This window comes from Amblyomma mixtum, chromosome 3 (assembly GCF_055824585.1).
Source record: "Amblyomma mixtum isolate Tamu chromosome 3, ASM5582458v1, whole genome shotgun sequence".
Lineage (NCBI taxonomy): Eukaryota > Metazoa > Arthropoda > Arachnida > Ixodida > Ixodidae > Amblyomma > Amblyomma mixtum.
In genome coordinates this window covers 392,143,725-392,163,443 of record NC_143014.1, presented here as the reverse complement: position 1 = coordinate 392,163,443, position 19,719 = coordinate 392,143,725, and the positions used below count along the sequence as shown (strand labels likewise).

The window sequence follows — 19,719 nt, the reverse complement described above, 5'->3', positions numbered from 1 at the left end:
CCGTAGTGGAGGGCTCCGGATAAATATTCCGACATTTATAAGGATCCATAGTGACGTAGCTGGGCTCTGAGTTCAAAAAAGAAAGAAGACTTCAATGCCTTAAAGTTGGAGCGGTTAAACACGAGACTGGTTGACGCTGCGGAGAGTTTATTGGATTGACTACCGTTTCCACATGCATAGCAGAAAGGATGTCCTCTTTCTCTACATCCTGCACAATGTGCTTCCTACATTGATCGCCATGGGCAGTTTTTTGTGGTTGTTGCTATTGTTTCCTGTATTTCGGCAAGGCGAGATCTCACCAAACGTCGTTGCTCAGAGGATATTTGTTGTTTTGCAACAGAATGTGAGGTCACGTCTTTGATCCCAACCGCTGTAGCCAGATTTGGACACGGTCTAAATGCAAAAAAGCTCGTTTGTTAAGGTCTTAACATACGTGACAGAAGAGAAATATATGTGAAACAAAGGAGCTGTTCTTACAGTTAAGAGCGTTTGCGGGTATACACCTACTAATATAACAGTTCAGCCGTTTACTATGATTTACATTCCTGCAGATAATGATGAGCTCAGCCAGTTTCATTCTGAATTGAAGCGTACAGAAGCCACATACCGCACTACACGGACTTGCGAGGCCGCAGAGGGTAGCAAGGGCGCTGGCACTGGAAGTACCGCTCGACGCTCTTCTCTTCTCCGCCTTCCAAGTCCTCCCTGCGTTTGCAGGCTGCGAGAAGTTCCAAGGGTTACTGTCTACGCGATCACAGTGGAAAGCACCTCTTGGCTTAGCTTAGCGTTCTTACACAGCGGAAAGAAACAATGTGCCTTTAGGTGGAGTTACTTTATCCAACGTGCAGAAAGCGAAATACGTTCGTAGCGTGAGCCAGCCTCTGCCCCTTCCACGGCCAAGGCTCAGGAGGCCACGGCGCGGCGGACCGAAGCTTCCAGGAGAGATTCTCGCATATTGAAGGAACACTGAGGCCAAAGTGATCTCATTTTTGTTCTAAGGGAAAATCCATTCTGTGGCGCTTTCTGGCAACACTGATGTTTGTTTGCGATTAAAATTCGTATTTATTACTGAGAAGAATAAATTTAAATGTGGAACTTTTTTCCTTCCACTCGACTCAAACGAAAAACGTCAAGTCTAAAAGCGACTCCGTGATCCCCGTTAGAAAGTTAATGGCGGCCTAGCCTATAGCCTCTGAGATCCACAAGCAGACTGTCTGGTGGTGGTGCTACCTGTATTTCGTCCTCTGACCTATTCTAGCTAAAAACAAAATCATAGATTGCAGTGAAAGTAGTCTCTGTGCCCTTACAACACGGTACGGTGCTATAGCAACTACGATTCGCCCTCTGTGTCCATTTTCGGTAGGGGAGCATGTGCTCACCAACAATTCGGACGAGGCACCAGTCGCAGCACGTGCACTTGTCGTCGAAAGAAGGCGACTTCATGGCGCACACGCTGTCGTTGAAGGGACCGCACGTCGCCTTGGCGCAGAGGTTCTGTGCACAGAGCAGGTAATTGTCTGAAAAAGAAGAGGGAGTCGCTTCCTCAACAACGGTTCCCGCCTGTGCAACTGCAGCAACGAACGTTGCCACCGCAGTTACGTAGGTTCTCCTCAATCAGTTATCGGATTCACTGCACCGAACATTCCCGCCTCTTTGACAACCGTAACCGAAAAGTGAAACAGCGCATATTACTACCACTGTGGAAATAACAGTGGGGGTGCAAGCTCTAAAATGCAATTCAGTGCTAAAGAGGCGCCCATTTCCCTAAAGCTTTCTGAAAGCCTGGATGTTCTCGAATACATTTCGGATTGTATTAGAGCGTAAGCTCTACTACGCCATGTCTCCCAAGGTCAATCGTCTGCGGCGGGACAACCGTGAACCGGCTCGGAGCGGGAGTGCGTACGTGACGTCGCGGTGTCACGTGACCCGCGCAGCCGGCGCAGCAGCTGCTCCGCGGCGCTGGCTCCTCAGCCCGTTTCCCCCGTCTTGCTCGTTTCGCATCTCGTTTTTTAGCTTAAGAATAGCCACAATTTTGAGCTGCATTTTTACCCTTGCGTTAATGCACGTTGGTGATTCATAGCAAAACGATTACTAAAGGCATCTTTTGTCAGTTCTCACATCGTCCGTGATTTATTTTTTAAAATTATCTCTTCATTAGCAGTTAAATCCCTAAGAAAACCTTTCCGGCCCTTTCGCTGTTTCTTGCCTTAAGTTAGTGAAACAAATGTAATCAACGACCGCTTAGTTCACGAAGCAACAAGCAGTGTTCAGAGCAATCTCGTTGCATGGTTCATAATCATCATTTATTTATTCCCTTGCTGCTTCCATTGTTACGCCGCCTTTTGCGAACTGGTGTGCCCTTTCATATTCAACTGACATGATTTCTTCATATTCACTTTTATACATGTGGGGACCTTCCCTTGTATTCCCTTCGGTTGTCTTCCCCGCGATGTGCCCTCCTTAGCATAGTCGGTAATCTTAAATAACAAGGGAGGGCGCCGGTGTCGCAGCGACACGACAGCCATGGATGGCGTGATTGCTGCGTGCGCGGGGGAGAGGGCCCTCTTCGGCTCGGGAACTGGGACGCGCGCTGACGCTGACGCGCGACGCTCCGCTCTCCGCCAGAGGGCGCGAGGCCTCGAGGGGGGAACATTCTCCCACCAGCTCGTCCCGTCTGGTCTCGCAGTTTCCCCCTTGCCCTGGCATGGCCGAACGTTCGCTCGTAACCGTGATGGTGAGTCGGACGTCCTCGATTCCTCAGCGTATTTTGTTGCTAGCTGGCGTTATTATTGTTGTAGCAATTATTGCCATCTTTGTGTCAGCCAGTGTCTTTCCTTTGTTCTCTCAGAGTAAGACCCGCCATGCTCGGTGTGCGCTCGGTAGCGTGCGCGATCTCGGGGTGAGGTCCGGCGGTTTTGAATTGTGTCAGCCGCGATTAAGCGGGGAGAACGTATTTCTCTCCCCCTCCCCCCCCCTGTTAAAACCCCACATCTGGCCGCCCAACGTGGGGCCTGCTCATCAAACATTGGGCGATTGTCGTTCGCTTCGGGGAACGCTCTTTGTCCGGACTTGACATGTGCTAGGCCTAGAGTAAATTTTGATCTCTAGGAACTGCGGCATGCTTTCTTAGTGAGAGGTGTATTGCGCTGCAGCATCTTTGAACTTTTCGACATGTTCAGCACGTTTTTTCGCCATGTTTTCCCTGCAGTTTCTTCAGCATGAGGACCGCTTGGTTCGCATCGAGGAAGCGCGAGGCCTTGCGCCCGCGGAGTTGCCGAGCACGAAGCGAGTGAGTACGGAAGCCGGGTGGGTAGCCCGAGTTTTCTGTACATATTTTTCTCGGCTGTCACGTTTTCGATTCTGGGAGTCACGGCTCCGGGAGCCGGGTGGCCTGAGCCACGGGTGCCGCGACGAGCTTGCCGGTATTGCAGCTCGGCAACGGGTGCTCCGACACCGTCCGATACGGTGGGCGCCGACCGCTCAGAAGCTACTTCGTGCAGCGAGCTGAGTAGGACCACCCCTCAGAGCTGATGACTCCTAGCGGCAGCACGCACGTAACCCGTTTCGGGTCTCTTTTTTGCTTGCGGTCGTTGTCAGAGTGGCAGTTAGGCCTAAGGCTTTTCAGAGCTGCCTGCATCACGTCAGAAGAGACACGGCTACCGGACCGTGGTGCTGAGTGGGGGCGCTTTTTGCTGCCCGACGTTTGGTAACCTCGCACGAACTAAGCAGCCTCGTTCAACACAAGAAAAGGCTTTGTTCACTCGAACTTTGCGTTTGCACAGCGGCCCGACACATATTGCTATTGAGTTAAGCATTGAGCCACGATGCTCTTGACGTCGTTTCCCCTCCCGTGACCTACGTTAAAGGCATGCGGAATGTGTTTCGAAAGCCTTGCAGATCCCGTGGAACCACCCAGGCTTGCTCTCCTGTGCACATCGTCTCGCTGCCGCATGCTGCTACAGATCGGCCTCTATCTTGTTTGGCGCATCCATCCGGGGCAGCCGTGGCGACACGAGTCGGCATTCACCTCTGGCTGCTGTTATCCTGGCCTGCAGTCTTCAACCGGCCTTCTCTTCGCAGGCCTGCGGACATGTAGTCCACGGGCCATGCGTGTCGTTCCAGCGGAGTCCTTCACGCCGCCTTCGGAACACCGCGGAAGTCTGCGCCCACCGCGGAAGTCTGCGTGGTCGGTGTCTGCGTGACCTCCGCCGCCAGACCTGCTTCAAGTGCATGAAGACCAGGAGACTCCTCCATATCATGTAATTCAGGCGCGGGGGTCTATTGAAGGTTGGAGGATGTGGGGACCTGCATCCGCCGTTCCCAAGTGGTTGGCTTCCCCGCGATGCACCCGCCCTAGCATAGTTAGTTACCTTAACTAACAAAGGAGGGCGCCGATGTCGCAGCGACACGAGCGCCATGTATGGCGTGATTGCTGCGCGCGCGGGGGAAACGGCCCTCTTGGCTCGGGAACTGTCACCCGCGCTGACGCTTATGCGCGACGCTCCGCTCTCCGCCAGCGGGCGAGAGGAGGGGGGAACATTCTCCCGCCACCTCGTCCCGAACGGTCCCCGGAGTTTCCCCTTCGCCCTGGCGTGGGCGAACTTCAGCTCGTAACCGTGCTGGTAAGTCGGATGTCCTCGATTCCGCAGCGTATTTTGTTGCTAGCTGGTGTTAATGTTGTAGCAATAAATGCCGTGTTTGTTTCAGCCAGAGTGTATTTCTTTTGTTCCAACAGAGCAAGGCCCGCCGTGCGCTCGGTAGCGTGCGCGATCACGGGGTGGGGTCCGGCAGTTTTGAACTGTGTCAGCCTCGATTAAGCGGGGAGAACGTATTTCTCTCCCCCTTATTAAAACCCCACAACCTACCGCTCCGCTTCGCCTGCCTAGGTCCTCGATCGTGCTCCGCGATTCGACTTCTAAGACGCTTAGCAATCCAGCAATATCCCTAAAGCGCAGATTAGTAAGGTATTCTCCATTAACTGTTATACCCAACTCTTCCAAATCCTTTAATACCTCCTGTGAACACGCGGTGAAAAGCACGAGAAACCATCCCTCCTTGCCTGACTTCAATTATTAACATTAAATATGCACGATTATCTTCAAAACATTCTCCCCTCTGTTGGCATGCAATCCCATAACTCATGTTAAGGAGCCAGTAAGGGCAATGCCCATAGCAAAATGTGTCTTTCCCAAAAAATTGCAATGCACTAACACCCAGATATTACAGCAATGCACAACACCAAGCGAGGCGCTGCTAATGTACGGAGGAAGAAGGTAAGTGGTGAGGGGGTTTTCTACGTGGTGAGGCCGAGAAATCTACAAGTAAACGATCTGAGCGTAAACGCCCTCGATACTTGTGCATCTTGCGTGTTTTGTGCTTAGACAGAGACTTAGACATAGCGACTTGTGCTTTGATAGACACCAAGGGTTTAAAAAACAAATAAAAGAAGCCCCCAACGCTTCAGGGCCGACTCGATGGCTAGCACGCAGCGGGGAGCAGACCTCGCTTCCCCTTCCTATACACGTGTCGGGGGCCATTGGCATAGGCATGTCCAACATTCTGTGATAAAAACGGAAAAATGGTACGACACTGTTACTGAAGAGGTATGGGTAACTATACATTTTTCTGATATGTACCAAATCTTTTTTTTTAACTGTTTCCATCTATCTCATCGAACAGCTAAGACTGCAATAGAAAACAAAAAAGGGACGCCTTTGAGGACAGCAGAAACGCTAATAAAAAAAAAATACAAGACTGCTGTCGGATGATGAATGGATGTAGTGACTGTTATAGTGAAGTCTTACAATGCATGAAAAAATTGCGTTCAGAAATGGCTTCCTACTTAAAAATGATTTTGTCCAGCGAGAGAGAGAGAGAATTATTCGGTATGGCGGAGGGCAGAGTTCCTGGGAGCCTGTTTGCGTTTCCTTTCCCATTCCGAGATACAACGTGTGGACGAAGTGGAGGCTTGGGCGAGTCGGTTCAACATTATCCGAACAATGCAAATACGTGGACGAGAAAAGAGGACACAGACAGGGCGCCGACTTACGAGTAATTTTATTGAGGCTTTACCAATGGTTACAGGCTCCCAAAGCATCGGCGAGTGACGCTGCTGCACCTGATGTGCTGTGCCATCTATGGAAGAAAAGGAAAAACCGGTACGCCGCTGCTTTCGCGACGCTTTCTTGCACGTGCACACGCTCGCGTTGTTGCGATGTACCGGCTGCATTGCAGCTTCAAGGTGATCGGTCAGATTAGCGAGCAATTCCGCAAAGCAAGCCTAATTGAAGCCGATTAGTCGCGTCTACGCTGTGGAGCAGACGATCGACGACGAGGAGGCCCCTGCAAAATGCGCGTCTTAAGCCAGTGATAACGTCGTGACGACGTGTAGCTGTAGGTAAGTGTACTGTTTATTTTATATACCGGGTGTCCCAGCTAACTTGGACCAAGATTTATAAAAAACTAAGCGGTCTTCAGAACTGAAATCGCGTGGATGTTATTGAGGTTTATCTAAAGTTACAGTACCATTTTTTCCCTCCTCCTACTTGAATAATTAGCCCAGATAAATAAATTAACTTTTTAAATATAGCTTGAAACGTTCAGGCGTCAATAGGAAGGTTGTGGAGCTCCGCAAATATCGTCCAACCCAGGCACTTCCATCGAGATAGACCTAGCGTGGCCATTTCTATTCGGGAGAAACGAAAGCCCGCGGATTTTAAAATATACCACGGGACAGCGCGCTCTGTGCGCCCGGATGCGCCAGCGATTACAGCGCTCTCATCCGTGCTTCGTTAGAAACATCACCCGCTTCGGGACTTTCGTGCTGCCCAAGACAGGGCTTCGCGATGTGCTTGGTTCCAAGATAAGCGCCAGTGGGTACGATCGGCGGAAAGAAAGCGCGACTTCTGTTTTTCAGCGTAATTCACACGACGTTATCAGGCTTGTTATATGCGTCTTTGCTAGTTGGGATCTTGCTCCCAAATTCAAACTCATGAGATTGTCATCGTTCTTCCGCAAGCATTCTGCTAACGTGAGTGTGCAGTTATTACCCTCAGGAACGGGAGCCGCGCTTTCTTTCAACTCCCGCCCGAACCCTCTGGCGCTTATCTTGGAACCAAGCGCAACGCGAAGGCCTGTCTTGGGCAGCACGAAAGGCGCGAAGCGGGTGATGTTTTTTACAAAGCACGGATGAGAGCGCTGTAATCGCGGCGCATCCGGGCGCACGGAGAGCTCTGTCACGTGGTATTTTTTAAACTCCGCGGGCTTTCGTTTTTCCCGAATAAAAACGGCCACGCTATGTCAATCTCGTTGGAAGTGCCTGGGTTGGACAATATTTGGGGAGCTCCAGGACTTTCTCATTGACGCCTGAACGTTTCAAGCTTTATTTAAAAAGTTAGTTTATTTATTTCGACCAAGTAGTCAAATAGGAGGAGCAAAAAAATGCTACTGTAACTTTCAATAAACCCTGACAACATCAACGAGATTTCAGTTCTGAAGAACGCTTAGTTTTTTTATAAACCTTGGTCCAAGTTAGCTGGGACACCTTGGATATCTATATATATATATCCACGGTGTCTCAGCTACGTTGGACCAATGTTTATAAAAAAATTAAGCGTTCTTCAGAACTGAAATCGCGTGGATGTTGTTAGGGTTTATTGAAAGTTACAGTAGCATTTTTTCGCTCCTCCTATTTAATATATATATATATATATATATATATATATATATATATTAAATAGGAGGAGCGAAAAAATGCTACTGCTATATATATATATATATATATATATATTGTTACGTGGCAGGAGGCGTTCACGCCACGAAGAACACTGGTGCACTCACGCTGAACAGAACACAAGCACAGGGCGCACCGGATGCCAAAACACAGGCCACCGTCCAGGATCCGGAGCCCGAGCACGCGCCAAGCGCCCTCTCACTTCGTCGGCCTCATCTTCTCTGAGTCGACACGTAGCATGACCCCCGGGCGCAAAAGCACCGTCGCGGTGCTGCTTAGCGAGTGTCAGAAGAAGGTAGGTGGTAGGGCTTGAGGCGCGACACGTGCACAATATCGGAGGGTGGAGTACGGGAAGTGCACTCGGGGAAGGCAGGCTCAATCTCGTATGTGACGGCTGTGACTTGGCGCAGCACACGATACGGGCCCACATATCGAGAAAGAAGCTTTTCCGAGAGCCCTACACGGCGAGAAGGCACCCAGAGCAATACAAGGGACCCAGGCAAGAAGGCACTGTCCAGGTGGCGGCGGTTATAGTGCTGTTGCTGAGAAGCTTGGGAGGCTTGCAAGCGGGAACGGGCGACTTGGCGAGCATGGTCAGCATGGGCAATGGCTTCACGGGCGTATTCAGAATGTGGGGGAGGAGATGTGCGATACAATGTGTCAAGCGGCAGTTGAGGCTCGCGGCCGTACAAGAGGTAAAACGGAGAGTAGCCGGCAGTGTCGTGGCGGGATGAATTATATGCAAATGTAACGTATGGGAGTGCGACGTCCCAGTCTCGGTGATCAGAGGAGGCGTACATGGCGAGCATGTCGGTAAGCGTGCGATTGAGTCGCTCAGTGAGGCCATTAGTTTGGGGGTGGTAAGCGGTCGTCAACTTGTGCTTAGTTGAGCACGCGCGAAGAATGTCGTTTACCACTGCTGAAAGGAAGGTGCGGCCTCGGTCGGTGAGCAGTTGGTGGGGTGCTCCATGATGAAGAATGACATCCTGAAGAAGAAAGTCGGCGACATCAGCGGCAGTACTCGTGGGGAGCGCACGTGTTATCGCGTACCGGGTGGCATAGTCTGTGGCTACTGCAACCCATCTGTTCCCAGAAGTGGACTCAGGAAAGGGGCCGAGAAGATCCAAGCCGACACGGTAGAACGGCTCCGGAGGGATGTCAATGGGCTGAAGATAGCCAGCGGGAGCAGATGCAGGGCGCTTGCGACGCTGACACTCATCGCAAGAACCAACGTAACGGCGCACTGAGCGGTAGAGGCCAGGCCAGAAGAACCGACGGCGGACGCGGTCGTACGTGCGAGTAACGCCTAGATGGCCAGCAGTCGGGAGGTCATGGAGTTCGTGGAGAACGACTGTTCGTAAGTGCTTCGGGACGACGAGGAGAAGGTCAGGACCAGTTGGTTGAAGATTCCGGCGGTATAAAATACCATCAACGAGAGCAAAGCGGTTCAGTGAAGGGTCGGTGTGGGCGGACGTTAGGCGATCGATGATGGAGAGAAGCTCCGCATCCCGACGCTGTTCTTCGCCGATAGTTGTAAACGGCGATAGAGAGAACAGGTCAATAGCGCTTGCGCTCGTCACAGTATTAGTGTGGGCAACAGGGTAACGAGAGAGGCAGTCGGCATCTTTGTGCAACCGTCCGGACTTGTAGATCACAACGTAGTCATATTCTTGGAGTCGTAGCGCCCAACGACCGAGGCGACCGATAGGATCCTTCAGAGAAGAGAGCCAGCACAGTGCGTGATGATCTGTAACAACTGTGAATGGCCTGCCATATAGGTAGGGTCGAAATTTGCCAACAGCCCAGACTAGGGCCAAGCACTCTCTTTCGGTAATGGAGTAGTTCTTCTCGGAAGGGGATAGGAGGCGGCTAGCATAGGCAATTACGCGATGTGTGCCGGATTGACGCTGGGAAAGGATTGCCCCGATTCCATGGCCACTAGCATCAGTACGGACTTCCGTAGGAGCTGACACATCAAAGTGTGCCAAGACCGGTGCAGTGGTAAGCTTCCTTATAAGGTGGGCAAAGGCGTGGTCTTGAGAGGACCCCCAGGAAAAACTGACATCCCTTTTAAGAAGATCGGTGAGCGGCTGAGCAATGTCGGCAAAATCTTGAATAAATCTACGAAAGTAAGAAGAAAGACCCAAAAAACTTCGGACGTCGTTGCTCGTACGGGGTACTGGGAAGTCCTTTACTGCTCGGATCTTGTCTGGATCGGGACGAACCCCTGTAGCATCGACGACATGGCCTAGTATAGTGAGCTGACGACGCGCGAAACGGCATTTTGAAGAGTTGAGCTGCAGCCCGGCATGACGGAAGAGGGAAAGAACTTGTGAGAGGTGGTCCATGTGGGACGAAAACGAGGGAGAAAACACAATTACATCGTCTAAATAGCAGAGGCAAGTGGACCACTTAAATCCTTGCAGCAAGGAGTCCATCATGCGCTCGAAAGTGGCTGGGGCGTTACATAAGCCGAAAGGCATAACCTTAAACTGATATAATCCATCAGGAGTAACAAAAGCAGTCTTCTCCCGATCCTGGTCATCCACAGCAATTTGCCAATAGCCAGAGCGTAGGTCTATGGAGGAGAAGAATTTGGCTCCGTAGAGGCAGTCTAAGGCATCGTCGATGCGAGGAAGCGGATAGACATCTTTTTTAGTGATCTTATTCAGGTGACGGTAATCCACACAGAAGCGCCACGAGCCATCTTTCTTCTTGACCAAGACGACGGGCGAAGCCCATGGACTGTGAGAGGGCTCAATGATGTTCTTCTCCAGCATTTTTGCCACTTCCGCCTGGATTACCTGTCGTTCTGCATGGGAGACCCGGTATGGTCGGCGGCGGATCGGAGGAGCGTCGCCGGTGTCGATGCGGTGCGTAACGGTAAGAGCTTGGCCAAGGGCGCTGTTATGGAGGTCGAAGATGTCGGAATAGGACTCGAGAAGCGCACGCAACTGACAAGATTGAGCAGGGAGCAAATCGGAGGGCATCATTGCCGTGATCGCGTCAGTCGAAGTAGGAGCGTGAACAGGATCTGCAGGAGCTGATGCATGGGCAGGGTCCAATGGGGCAACTGGGCAGGAGCCAATAGGGGAGAACGTTGCCACGCATATGCCAGGTGGAAGGACTTGGGCTGAATAGCTGAAATTAATTAACGGTAGTGACACGCTGTTTCCCCTGATTGTAGCGACAGTATGGGGCAGTGCAACGTTGCGGTGCAGCAAGACATCTGCAATAGGGGCGACTAAGTAGTCACCATCGGCCACTGATGAGGTAGGACGTAGGGTAACGAATAAGGCGGCTAGTGAGGGCAGAGAAACTTGGTCGGGCGAATACAGTCGGGGAGAATGCAAGGGTTCAGGATCTATGGTTGGGAGATCGAGGTGTAGGACGCCTTGCGAGCAGTCGATCAGGGCGGAGTGTTCTGACAGGAAATCGAGGCCGAGGATGAGGTCATGAGCACAAGGGTTCAAAACAGTGAACTGCACCGGAAGGTCATGGCCAGCAACACTAACGCGTGCAGTGCAGAGTCCGTCAACACTAACTGTTCCACCGTCCGCGACACGCACTCGAGACCGAGCCGGCGTGAGAACTTTACGTAAACGACGACGAAGTTGTGCACTCATGACAGAGATATGCGCACCAGTGTCGATAAGCGCACGCACGGGGACACCATCAACACAAACGTCTAGTTGGTTCAAGTGGGAGGTCTGTAGAGGATTTGTGGGCCTGGTCGTGGATGCAGCGTCACCTCCGGGAGCTGCATCAGCTAGTTTTCCAAGTCAGAGCGGTCGTATGAGGCTGCCGAGGATCGAAGGTGCTGCGGGGATCGGAAACGCCGGCCTCGGGGAGATGGAGAGCGGGAAGAACGACGTGGTCGGGAGCTGGCGAGATCATTGGCCGAATCTGATTGGTCATGAGGTGGTCGGGGCGGAAAACGGGGGGGCATATCTGAACGGTTGGCATAGGAAAGCTCGGTGCGAGGAGTCGGAAACCATCTATTGCGGCAGTGCCGGGAAATGTGGCCGACACAGGAACAATTGAAACATATTGGGCGATCATCAGGCGTCCGCCACTCTGCTGGATTACGGTAGCGACGAAAGTACGGAGCCCTTGGACGGAAAACATTCCTGGTTGGTGGTCGGACGCTAGAGTTCCCGATGGAACAGATAGCGTGTGAGAGGTCCAAATTTGCGAGTTCCTCTCGCACGACGGCTTGAATGAGGGAGACATCGGGCAAGGGGTGACTGGGGGTGGTAGGTTGAGGGGCCGCAGGTGCACAGGCCTCCATTTCGCGGCGAACGATCCGGGTGACTGCGTCGGTGATATTGAGAGGCGAAGTGGGAGGTGGGCTAGGTGGTGGCTGCTGCAAAACACACGTAGATGTGGCGGCCGTATGGGGAAGGCGTTCAAACTGTGGAAATATGCGCCGGCTCTTGACTTGCTCGAAGAGACGGCACTCCTTAATAACGGCATCCACGGTATCACATCCTTTGCACAGAAGCAAATGGAAAGCGTCGTCCGCGATCCCCTTCAGGATGTGGCCCACCTTTTTGTTTTCCGACATGGAGGTGTCAACCTGGTGGCATAAGGAAAGGACGTCTTGTATGTACGTGACGTAACCTTCACTGGAGGACTGAGCCCGCGACTCAAGGTGTTTCTGGGTTGCGAGCTTCGAAGCATCCGGAGGTCCGAACAGAGCGCGAAGCTTTTCCTTGAAGATGTCCCAACTCGTTAGTTCGTCCTCGTGGGTGTCGTACCATTGCCTTGCTGTGCCAGATAAATAGAAAATTACGTTTGCCAGCATGACGGTGGGGTCCCACCTGTTATGTGTGCTGACACGTTCGTACATGGAGATCCATCTCTCGACGTTTTCAGTTGAGGCACCGGAAAAGATGTCGGGGTCACGGGGATGAGCCATGACCATGAATGTAGTGGCAGTGGCACTTGGCGAGTCGCCGGGCTTCGTCATTGTAGCGGTCCCGGTGTAGCGGCCGCTGCGAAGCTCCGTGTTGGGATAGTCCAGAACGAGAGGAAGGGGAAAGTCCTCACCTCCACCAAGATGTTACGTGGCAGGAGGCGTTCACGCCACGAAGAACACTGGTGCACTCACGCTGAACAGAACACAAGCACAGGGCGCACCGGATGCCAAAACACAGGCCACCGTCCAGGATCCGGAGCCCGAGCACGCGCCAAGCGCCCTCTCACTTCGTCGGCCTCATCTTCTCTGAGTCGACACGTAGCAATATATATATATATATATATATATATATATATATATATATATATACAGGGTGTCCCAGCTAACTTGGACCAAGGTTTATAAAAAAACTAAGCATTCTTCAGAACTGCAATCGCGTGGATGTTGTTGATGTTTATCTTAAGTTACAGTACCATTTTTTCGGTTCTCCTACTTGAATAATTAGTCGAGATAAATAAATTAACTTTTTAAATATAGCTTGAAACGTTCAGGCGTCAATAGGAAGGTTGTGGAGCTCCACAAATATCGACCAACCCAGACACTTCCAACGAGATAGACTTAGCGTGGCCGTTTTTATTCAGGAAAAACGAAAGCCCGCGGATTTTAAAAAATACCACGTGACAGAGCGCTTCGTGCGCCCGGATGCGCCGCGATTACAGCGCTCTCATCAGTGCTTTGCAAGATAATTGTGCGGGTTGTGGTTAAAGGCCGCTAAAAAAACTACTTTACGTAAATATTACTTTGCTGCAAATGTCTCAGTAAGCTGTTTTTCAAAGCGATCTACAACTTTTCCATTGGCACTTTGTTCCTCAAGTCAATAATTAAAAAGTTAGTTAATTAAGCTTGACTAATTAGTCAACCTTGAAGAACGAAAAAAATACTGCAGACTAGGTCACGCGACTCTAAACAACCCTCATTTAGTTTCAGACGGCTAGGACACCCCGTGTTTTTTAAAAGCTTGGTTACATTTAGCTGGGACACCTGGTATATATAGCAGACAAGAGAGCGTGAATGAGGGGCTCGTTATACATATTAAAGAAGCCAACAGCAACAGAAGCCAAGAAACACAGGGGATTTATTTTAGATTTATTTTGTGGTGCTGATCACTGAGGAATACTACTGAATACGTTATCACTTAAAGATGATTGATTAGAAAAGCAGAAGAAAAAACAACCACATGCCGACGGTGGGAACCGAACCCACAACCTCCAAGTTACGCGTCCGGTGCTCTACCAACTGAGCTACGGCGACGGCGGTCAAATCTTCTGCTTGCGGGTGTATTTATGTTTACAAGTGACCTAAACTTGAGAGTGTTCATCAGCGCCACCCACGTTCATAAGCGGCGGACGCTGTACGTCCTGAATTACCGCTGGTGTGACGTGGAACGCCATCGAACGGCGAGGGTGGAAGCTGCGTGAGAACCCTCTTATGCTTCCTATGGCGTCAAGGCTGCCAGAACCAAGGCCCTCGCTAAGCAATTAAGCAGACAAAGAAAGGAGAATGAGGGGCTCGTTATACATATTAGAGAAGCCAACAGCCACAGAAAGCAAGGAACAACGAGACTTTTTTTAGATTTATTTAGTGATGCTGATCAATGAAGAATATTACTGAATACGTTATCTCTCAAAGATAATTGATTAGAAAAGCAGAAGAAAAAATAACCACATGCCGCCGGTAGGAGGTCGTGGGTTCGGTTCCCACCGGCGGCATGGGGTTGTTTTTTCTTCTGCTTTTGTGATCAATTATCTTTAAGCGATAACGTATTCAGTAATATTCTTCATTAATCATCACCAGGAAATAAATCTAGAACAATGCCTCTGCGTTCCTTGGTTTCTGTGTCTGTTGGCTTCTCTAATATGAGACCGCATCTGGACATTGCATTTTCCTACTGAGTACCTGTTCTGCGCACTCTCCATTTTTTTCGTGTGGGTCCTACTTCCCCTATAATTGATTTGTCTTTTATGTGCATTTTTATTCTACCTACTTTGTGTTTCTCGCTCACCTGTTCTGTGCCCACCCCTCTAAAAGGGGAAGCAACAGAAAAGTAAAATCACCCTTGAAGAAGATCTGTCTTCCGATCGAAACGCGAGTCAAATAAATATTTTCCTTTAATGAAGCGTATACTTCGCTATATACTCCTGTAAGCAGCCAAGTACTTCATGCTCTCGCAGCCCATATATATATATATATATATAATATGAAGCGACGGACTCGTTGATCGTAGTTGTCGGTTATCGCATGCAGTGTACAGGATGTTCACTCTCAGGGTGAACACGCTAGTGTGATGCCGCGCTCTTCTGAGCGCTCACGCGCGTTCGACATGGACAAATTGGGGTACGCGCACGAGGATCCGGATGCGGTGCTTCGCGCAGCCGCCTGCTCGCGTATTCGTGATAAGAGTGGGTAAGAGTGATTTGCTTTTAAATAACTAAAGTAAACTTTCTACATCCGGGGAAGATAGTGTAGGTAGAGGGGGAAAAAAAAACCCGGCAGAGACACTTAACGACTGCTCACGTGTGAGAAGATGTAAGCCCTCTCGCTCACTTTGTGATGTAACGGAATGCCGCGCAGATGGCAATTCTACCTCTGCATGACTCTACGTAGCCGCCACTGCGACGCCACTGCACCCCTTTTGATCGGCGCGCTAACTTCGTGAAGGCAGTCGCCAACGTACCGCGGGCCGCTTTCTGCCTTAAGGGTATGACAGGACATAGCTCATAGCTCCCCGCAAGCCCTAACCCTTCTGGCACAGTAGAGCAGCGGTTAAACGATGCACCTCTGGCCTGGGATGGCAAGTGCTGCCACCGGTGGGTCTTGTGCGGTACAGGTTGTCCACTTGCCCGGTTGAATTAGGACATCTTTTATGGGTACCATTGAGTGCCACACACACACACACACACACACACACACACACACACACACACACACACACACACACACACACACACACGCACGCACAAAGAAAGAAAGAAAGAAAGAAATAAGGAAAGAAATAAAGAAAGAAAGAAAGAAAGAAAGAAAGAAAGAAAGAAAGAAAGAAAGAAAGAAAGAAAGAAAGAAAGAAAGAAAGAAAGAAAGAAAGAAAGAAAGAAAGAAGGATAGACAGAGAGAGAGACGGGCTTTCGCTCAATGGAGCAAAGTAAAACTTACGCCTTAAAAATGTGTTTCTACACGGCCAAGCACGCTATAGAATGCAAAGCCTCTTAAACTATGGCCTGGCCCATGCTCCGCGCTTTGGGACATCACCGGCTCGATGAGTCGTGAGGCAGGTGAACATTTAAATTCTGCGAAACCAGGGTACTACTCCCCAAATTTATTTCAGTCCTTAAGCCATGCTTGTGTTTATTGGTGCTTAATTAATTAATCGTGCTTAATTAAAGGTGGTCAGCGATCACCACGCACTGTGCTGGCTTGCCAGTTTGAAGGACCCCTCCGGCCGCCTCGCTCGATGGAGCCTGCGGCTCCAGGAGTTTCATGTAACCGTCGTTTACAAGTCCAGACGCAAGCACTCTGACGCCGACTGCCTGTCACGAGCCCCTGTAGATGCACCAGCACCGGACGACGATGAGGACGCCTTCCTGGGACCCATCAGCTCCAGCTCTTTTGTACAACAGCAACGCGCGGACCCCGACATAAAATGCCTCATCGAATACTTGGAAGGCAAGGTTTCTTCATCCCCCGCCTCGTTCAAGCGAGGATTGTCCTCGTTCTGTTTACAGAACGATGTCCTCGTGAAGAAGAACTTTGCAGCGAACAAGACCGCCTATCTCCTTGTTGTGTCTGTAAGTCTGCGTGGAGTTCTTCAGGCCTGACACGACTAGCCGACAGCTGGACATCTCGGGTTTTCTCGCACCCACCACCGCATTTAAGAGAAGTATTACTGGCCACGAATGTCTGCCGATGTCGCACATTATGTGAAAACCTGCCGAGAATGGCAGCGACGAGAGACCCCTCCAACACGACAAGCGGGATTTCTGAATCCCGTTGAACACCCCTCAAGGCCCTTTCAGCAGATCGGCAGATACTTGCTTGGCCCTTTCCCGAAGTAAACATCTGGAAATAGGTGGATCATTATAGCGACTGACTACCTGACCTGCTACGCCGAGTCAAAAGCCCTAATGAATGGAACAGCAGCAGAAGTTGCCAAATTTTTCGTGGAGTGCATTCTTCTGCGACACGGCGCCCCCGATGTGCTCATCACGGACAGAGGAACAGCATTCACGGCGGAACTGACGCAAGCCATCCTGCGCTACAGCCAAACCAGCCGCCGGAGGACAACCGCATACCATCCGCAGACGAACGGACTGACCGAGCGCCTGAACAAAACCATCGCCGATATGCTGGCCATGTATGTCGATGCCGAACACAAGACATGGGACGTTATCCTGCCTTACATCGTCTTTCCATACAACACCGCAGTGCAGGAGACCACCCAGATGACGCCTTTTAGGCTCGTCCATGGCAGGAACGCCACGGCCACGCTAGACGCCATGCTGCCCAATGTTACCAAAGAAGACAACGTCGACGTCGCCGCCTACCATCAACGAGCAGAAGTCCGAAGACTTGCCAGATTACGGATCAAAGACCAGGAGCGGACCGGCGCCAGACGCTACAACCTAAGAAGACGCGACGCGGAATACAAGCCAAGACACCGAGTCTGGGTTTGGACGCCCATTCGCCGCCGCGGATGGAGTGAAAAACTTTTGCGCCGCTATTTCGGCCCGTACAAGGTTCTTCGTCAGCTAGGTGAACTGGACTATGAAGTAGCCCCTGACCAAATGACTCCATCCCAGCGATGCCGCGCACGAGCAGAAGTTGTCCATGTCGTCCGTCTGAAGCCCTATTATGAGCGTTAAAGCACGTTTTGTTTACACCCTTGATGTTTATTTTTACACAATCCATTTTAGTTGTTTGTGGCCGCATTATGTACTAAAGCATCGGGTCGATGCTTATTTGAAAGGGGAGTAATGCCGGGAATATTTTTCAAAGCTGCTGGCACGCTGCTTTATCGCTTTGTTTGTGATGCAAGACCCGACCACACTAATCTCCATTAATCGCATCCAGGTGGAGCCCATTATACGTTGTTCCAGAATGCTGTAGTAAGTTTGCACACCATATATCGAATGTTCGCTATCAGCTTTAAAAAGAGCACGGCCGAGAGCGGCGGGGATTCTGTTCGACGACCGCCGAGCACGCCGCCGCCGAGTGATTCAGTTTTTTGCGGGCGCAAGTAAGCCCAAATAAACAGTTTCGTTTCGAAGTCATTCTCGCTGTTTTCCCGTTCGCCGAACTGCCGTCACCACTACGTGACAATATTAGCTTTACACTCGTAAGACCTTTGGTGCGAACGTGGTGTTCCGTGTGAGTGGTGCTGAAGCGTAGGCGCGATACAAGCATTACAGTATCACGACACAACAATCCTTGGCAGCTCCGTTTCGCTTCGGCGCGACCGCTTCTGTCATCGGCAAGATTGCGCCTCGGGCAACTCTTTCGTGGCACGTGCACACAAAGCTGGTCATGGCCGGACACGAGCGGTGGGGGCGCGCTTACGCTGCCGCCTTCTCCAGCCTGACCGTTAGGCGGCTCCTCCGGCGACGCCCTGACTCTCCGCGGTTCGCCACTGTGGCGCTGGCGTCGCTCCCCCCAAACTTGAGCTCGGGTTCCCTATACTCTATTGTTCCAAAGAACGTCACGTAAAAACACACAAAAATGACAAGAACTCTGCACATGGCGACGATGAAAGATCAACGACTGTGGGTATTTTTTCTTATCTTTTAGAATACCAAGTTCCTTCTCGGACAGTGCTATCGAGGTGATGCTTACGCATTTGTCTTGAAATTTGGGAACTTCGTGGGCTTCCATTATTTCTCTTATCGTTTTGGTTCGGCTTTCTGTTAAGATCTCACATACGTCTTTCTTAATTTCCTTTTTTTTTTCTCCGCACTCTCTGCAGTGGATGCATGCCAAGAAGATTAGCCACACAGGCACCATAGCTTTCAAAGATTTTCGGGTGCAGGGAAGGCGACATTCACTTGTGCACACTGAACCACCCTCTTGAGGTTGTCTGGAATTTTATATAGGTACAGTGTAACGGCGTCCTTTCTTTTTCCCCTTTTTGTATTTCAGTGGCTCCATGGCGGCCTGAAATTGAGCTCTCTTTTGAAAGTTCTGAGTCTGCAAGAGAGACTAGGGGATTTTGAGCGAGCGCAAGTTCTGGCTGCGATGGAGGCACTGAAAGACAAAAAGAAGAAAAAAAATAAAATTTGAGGACACACTAGTTACATAAAATATCACACATCTTGAAGAGTGTATGGGTTCATGAGAACATGGGAATGTTGCTTTTTTGTGCACCGTAAAGCTTTCAAAGCTGAACTAAACTGTGGACTCGGGCAAATTTAGAAACGTGGGTTGCGCCAAGAAGCACCAGAACTGATTTATGCCTTGCGCAGGTCTGCTGCCTGCACTACACATCACCGACGGTCAGATGCAACCTCAGCACCTTTGTGGCCTCTCATCTCGGCATTCACTGCAGAGACTGCACGGAAAAAAAGAAAAAAAGGAAAAGAAGAAAGAAGGATGCTAGCCGATTCTCAGCCAGTGTGAGGTTTAACAAAGTCGCGACAAAACGAGAAGAGAAATAATCGAAGCTCACAATATTCACAAACTTCAAGACAAGTGCGTAAGCACCTCCCCGATAGCACTGCCCGAGAAGGAACTTGGTTTTCTAAAAGATGGATAAGAAGAAATGCGTACAGTCGTTGATATGTCACCATTGCCACGCTAAGGGTTCTTGTCATTGTTGTGCGTTTCCAACTGAAGCTGTCTGCTACAGTATATAAATTGTGGCAAAGCCTCAATAAAATCTGTTGAACGCCCTGTCTGTGTCCACATTTCACGTCCACGTCTTTGAGCTGTTGCTATAATCGACGTGAAGCCTCTTTACTGGATTGCGTTCCACGCCGAACATGCTTGACTTGTCTCACTAAAGCGCCATCGTATAGGCCAT

At 50.5% G+C, this 19,719-nt stretch overlaps 1 protein-coding gene across 1 annotated transcript in view; it reads right to left on the bottom strand.

Moving 5' to 3' along the window:
* Nucleotides 1–611: 611 nt before the first annotated feature.
* Nucleotides 612–19,719, bottom strand: part of LOC149357180 (uncharacterized) — a 48,178-nt gene continuing 29,070 nt past the window's right edge. The window contains exons 3-4 of the mRNA XM_089576526.1: nt 1,380–1,517; nt 612–718 (exon numbers count right to left, since the gene is read on the bottom strand). Coding sequence (XP_089432652.1) covers nt 612–718; nt 1,380–1,517 — 245 coding nt within the window. The remainder of the gene's footprint in view (nt 719–1,379; nt 1,518–19,719) is intronic.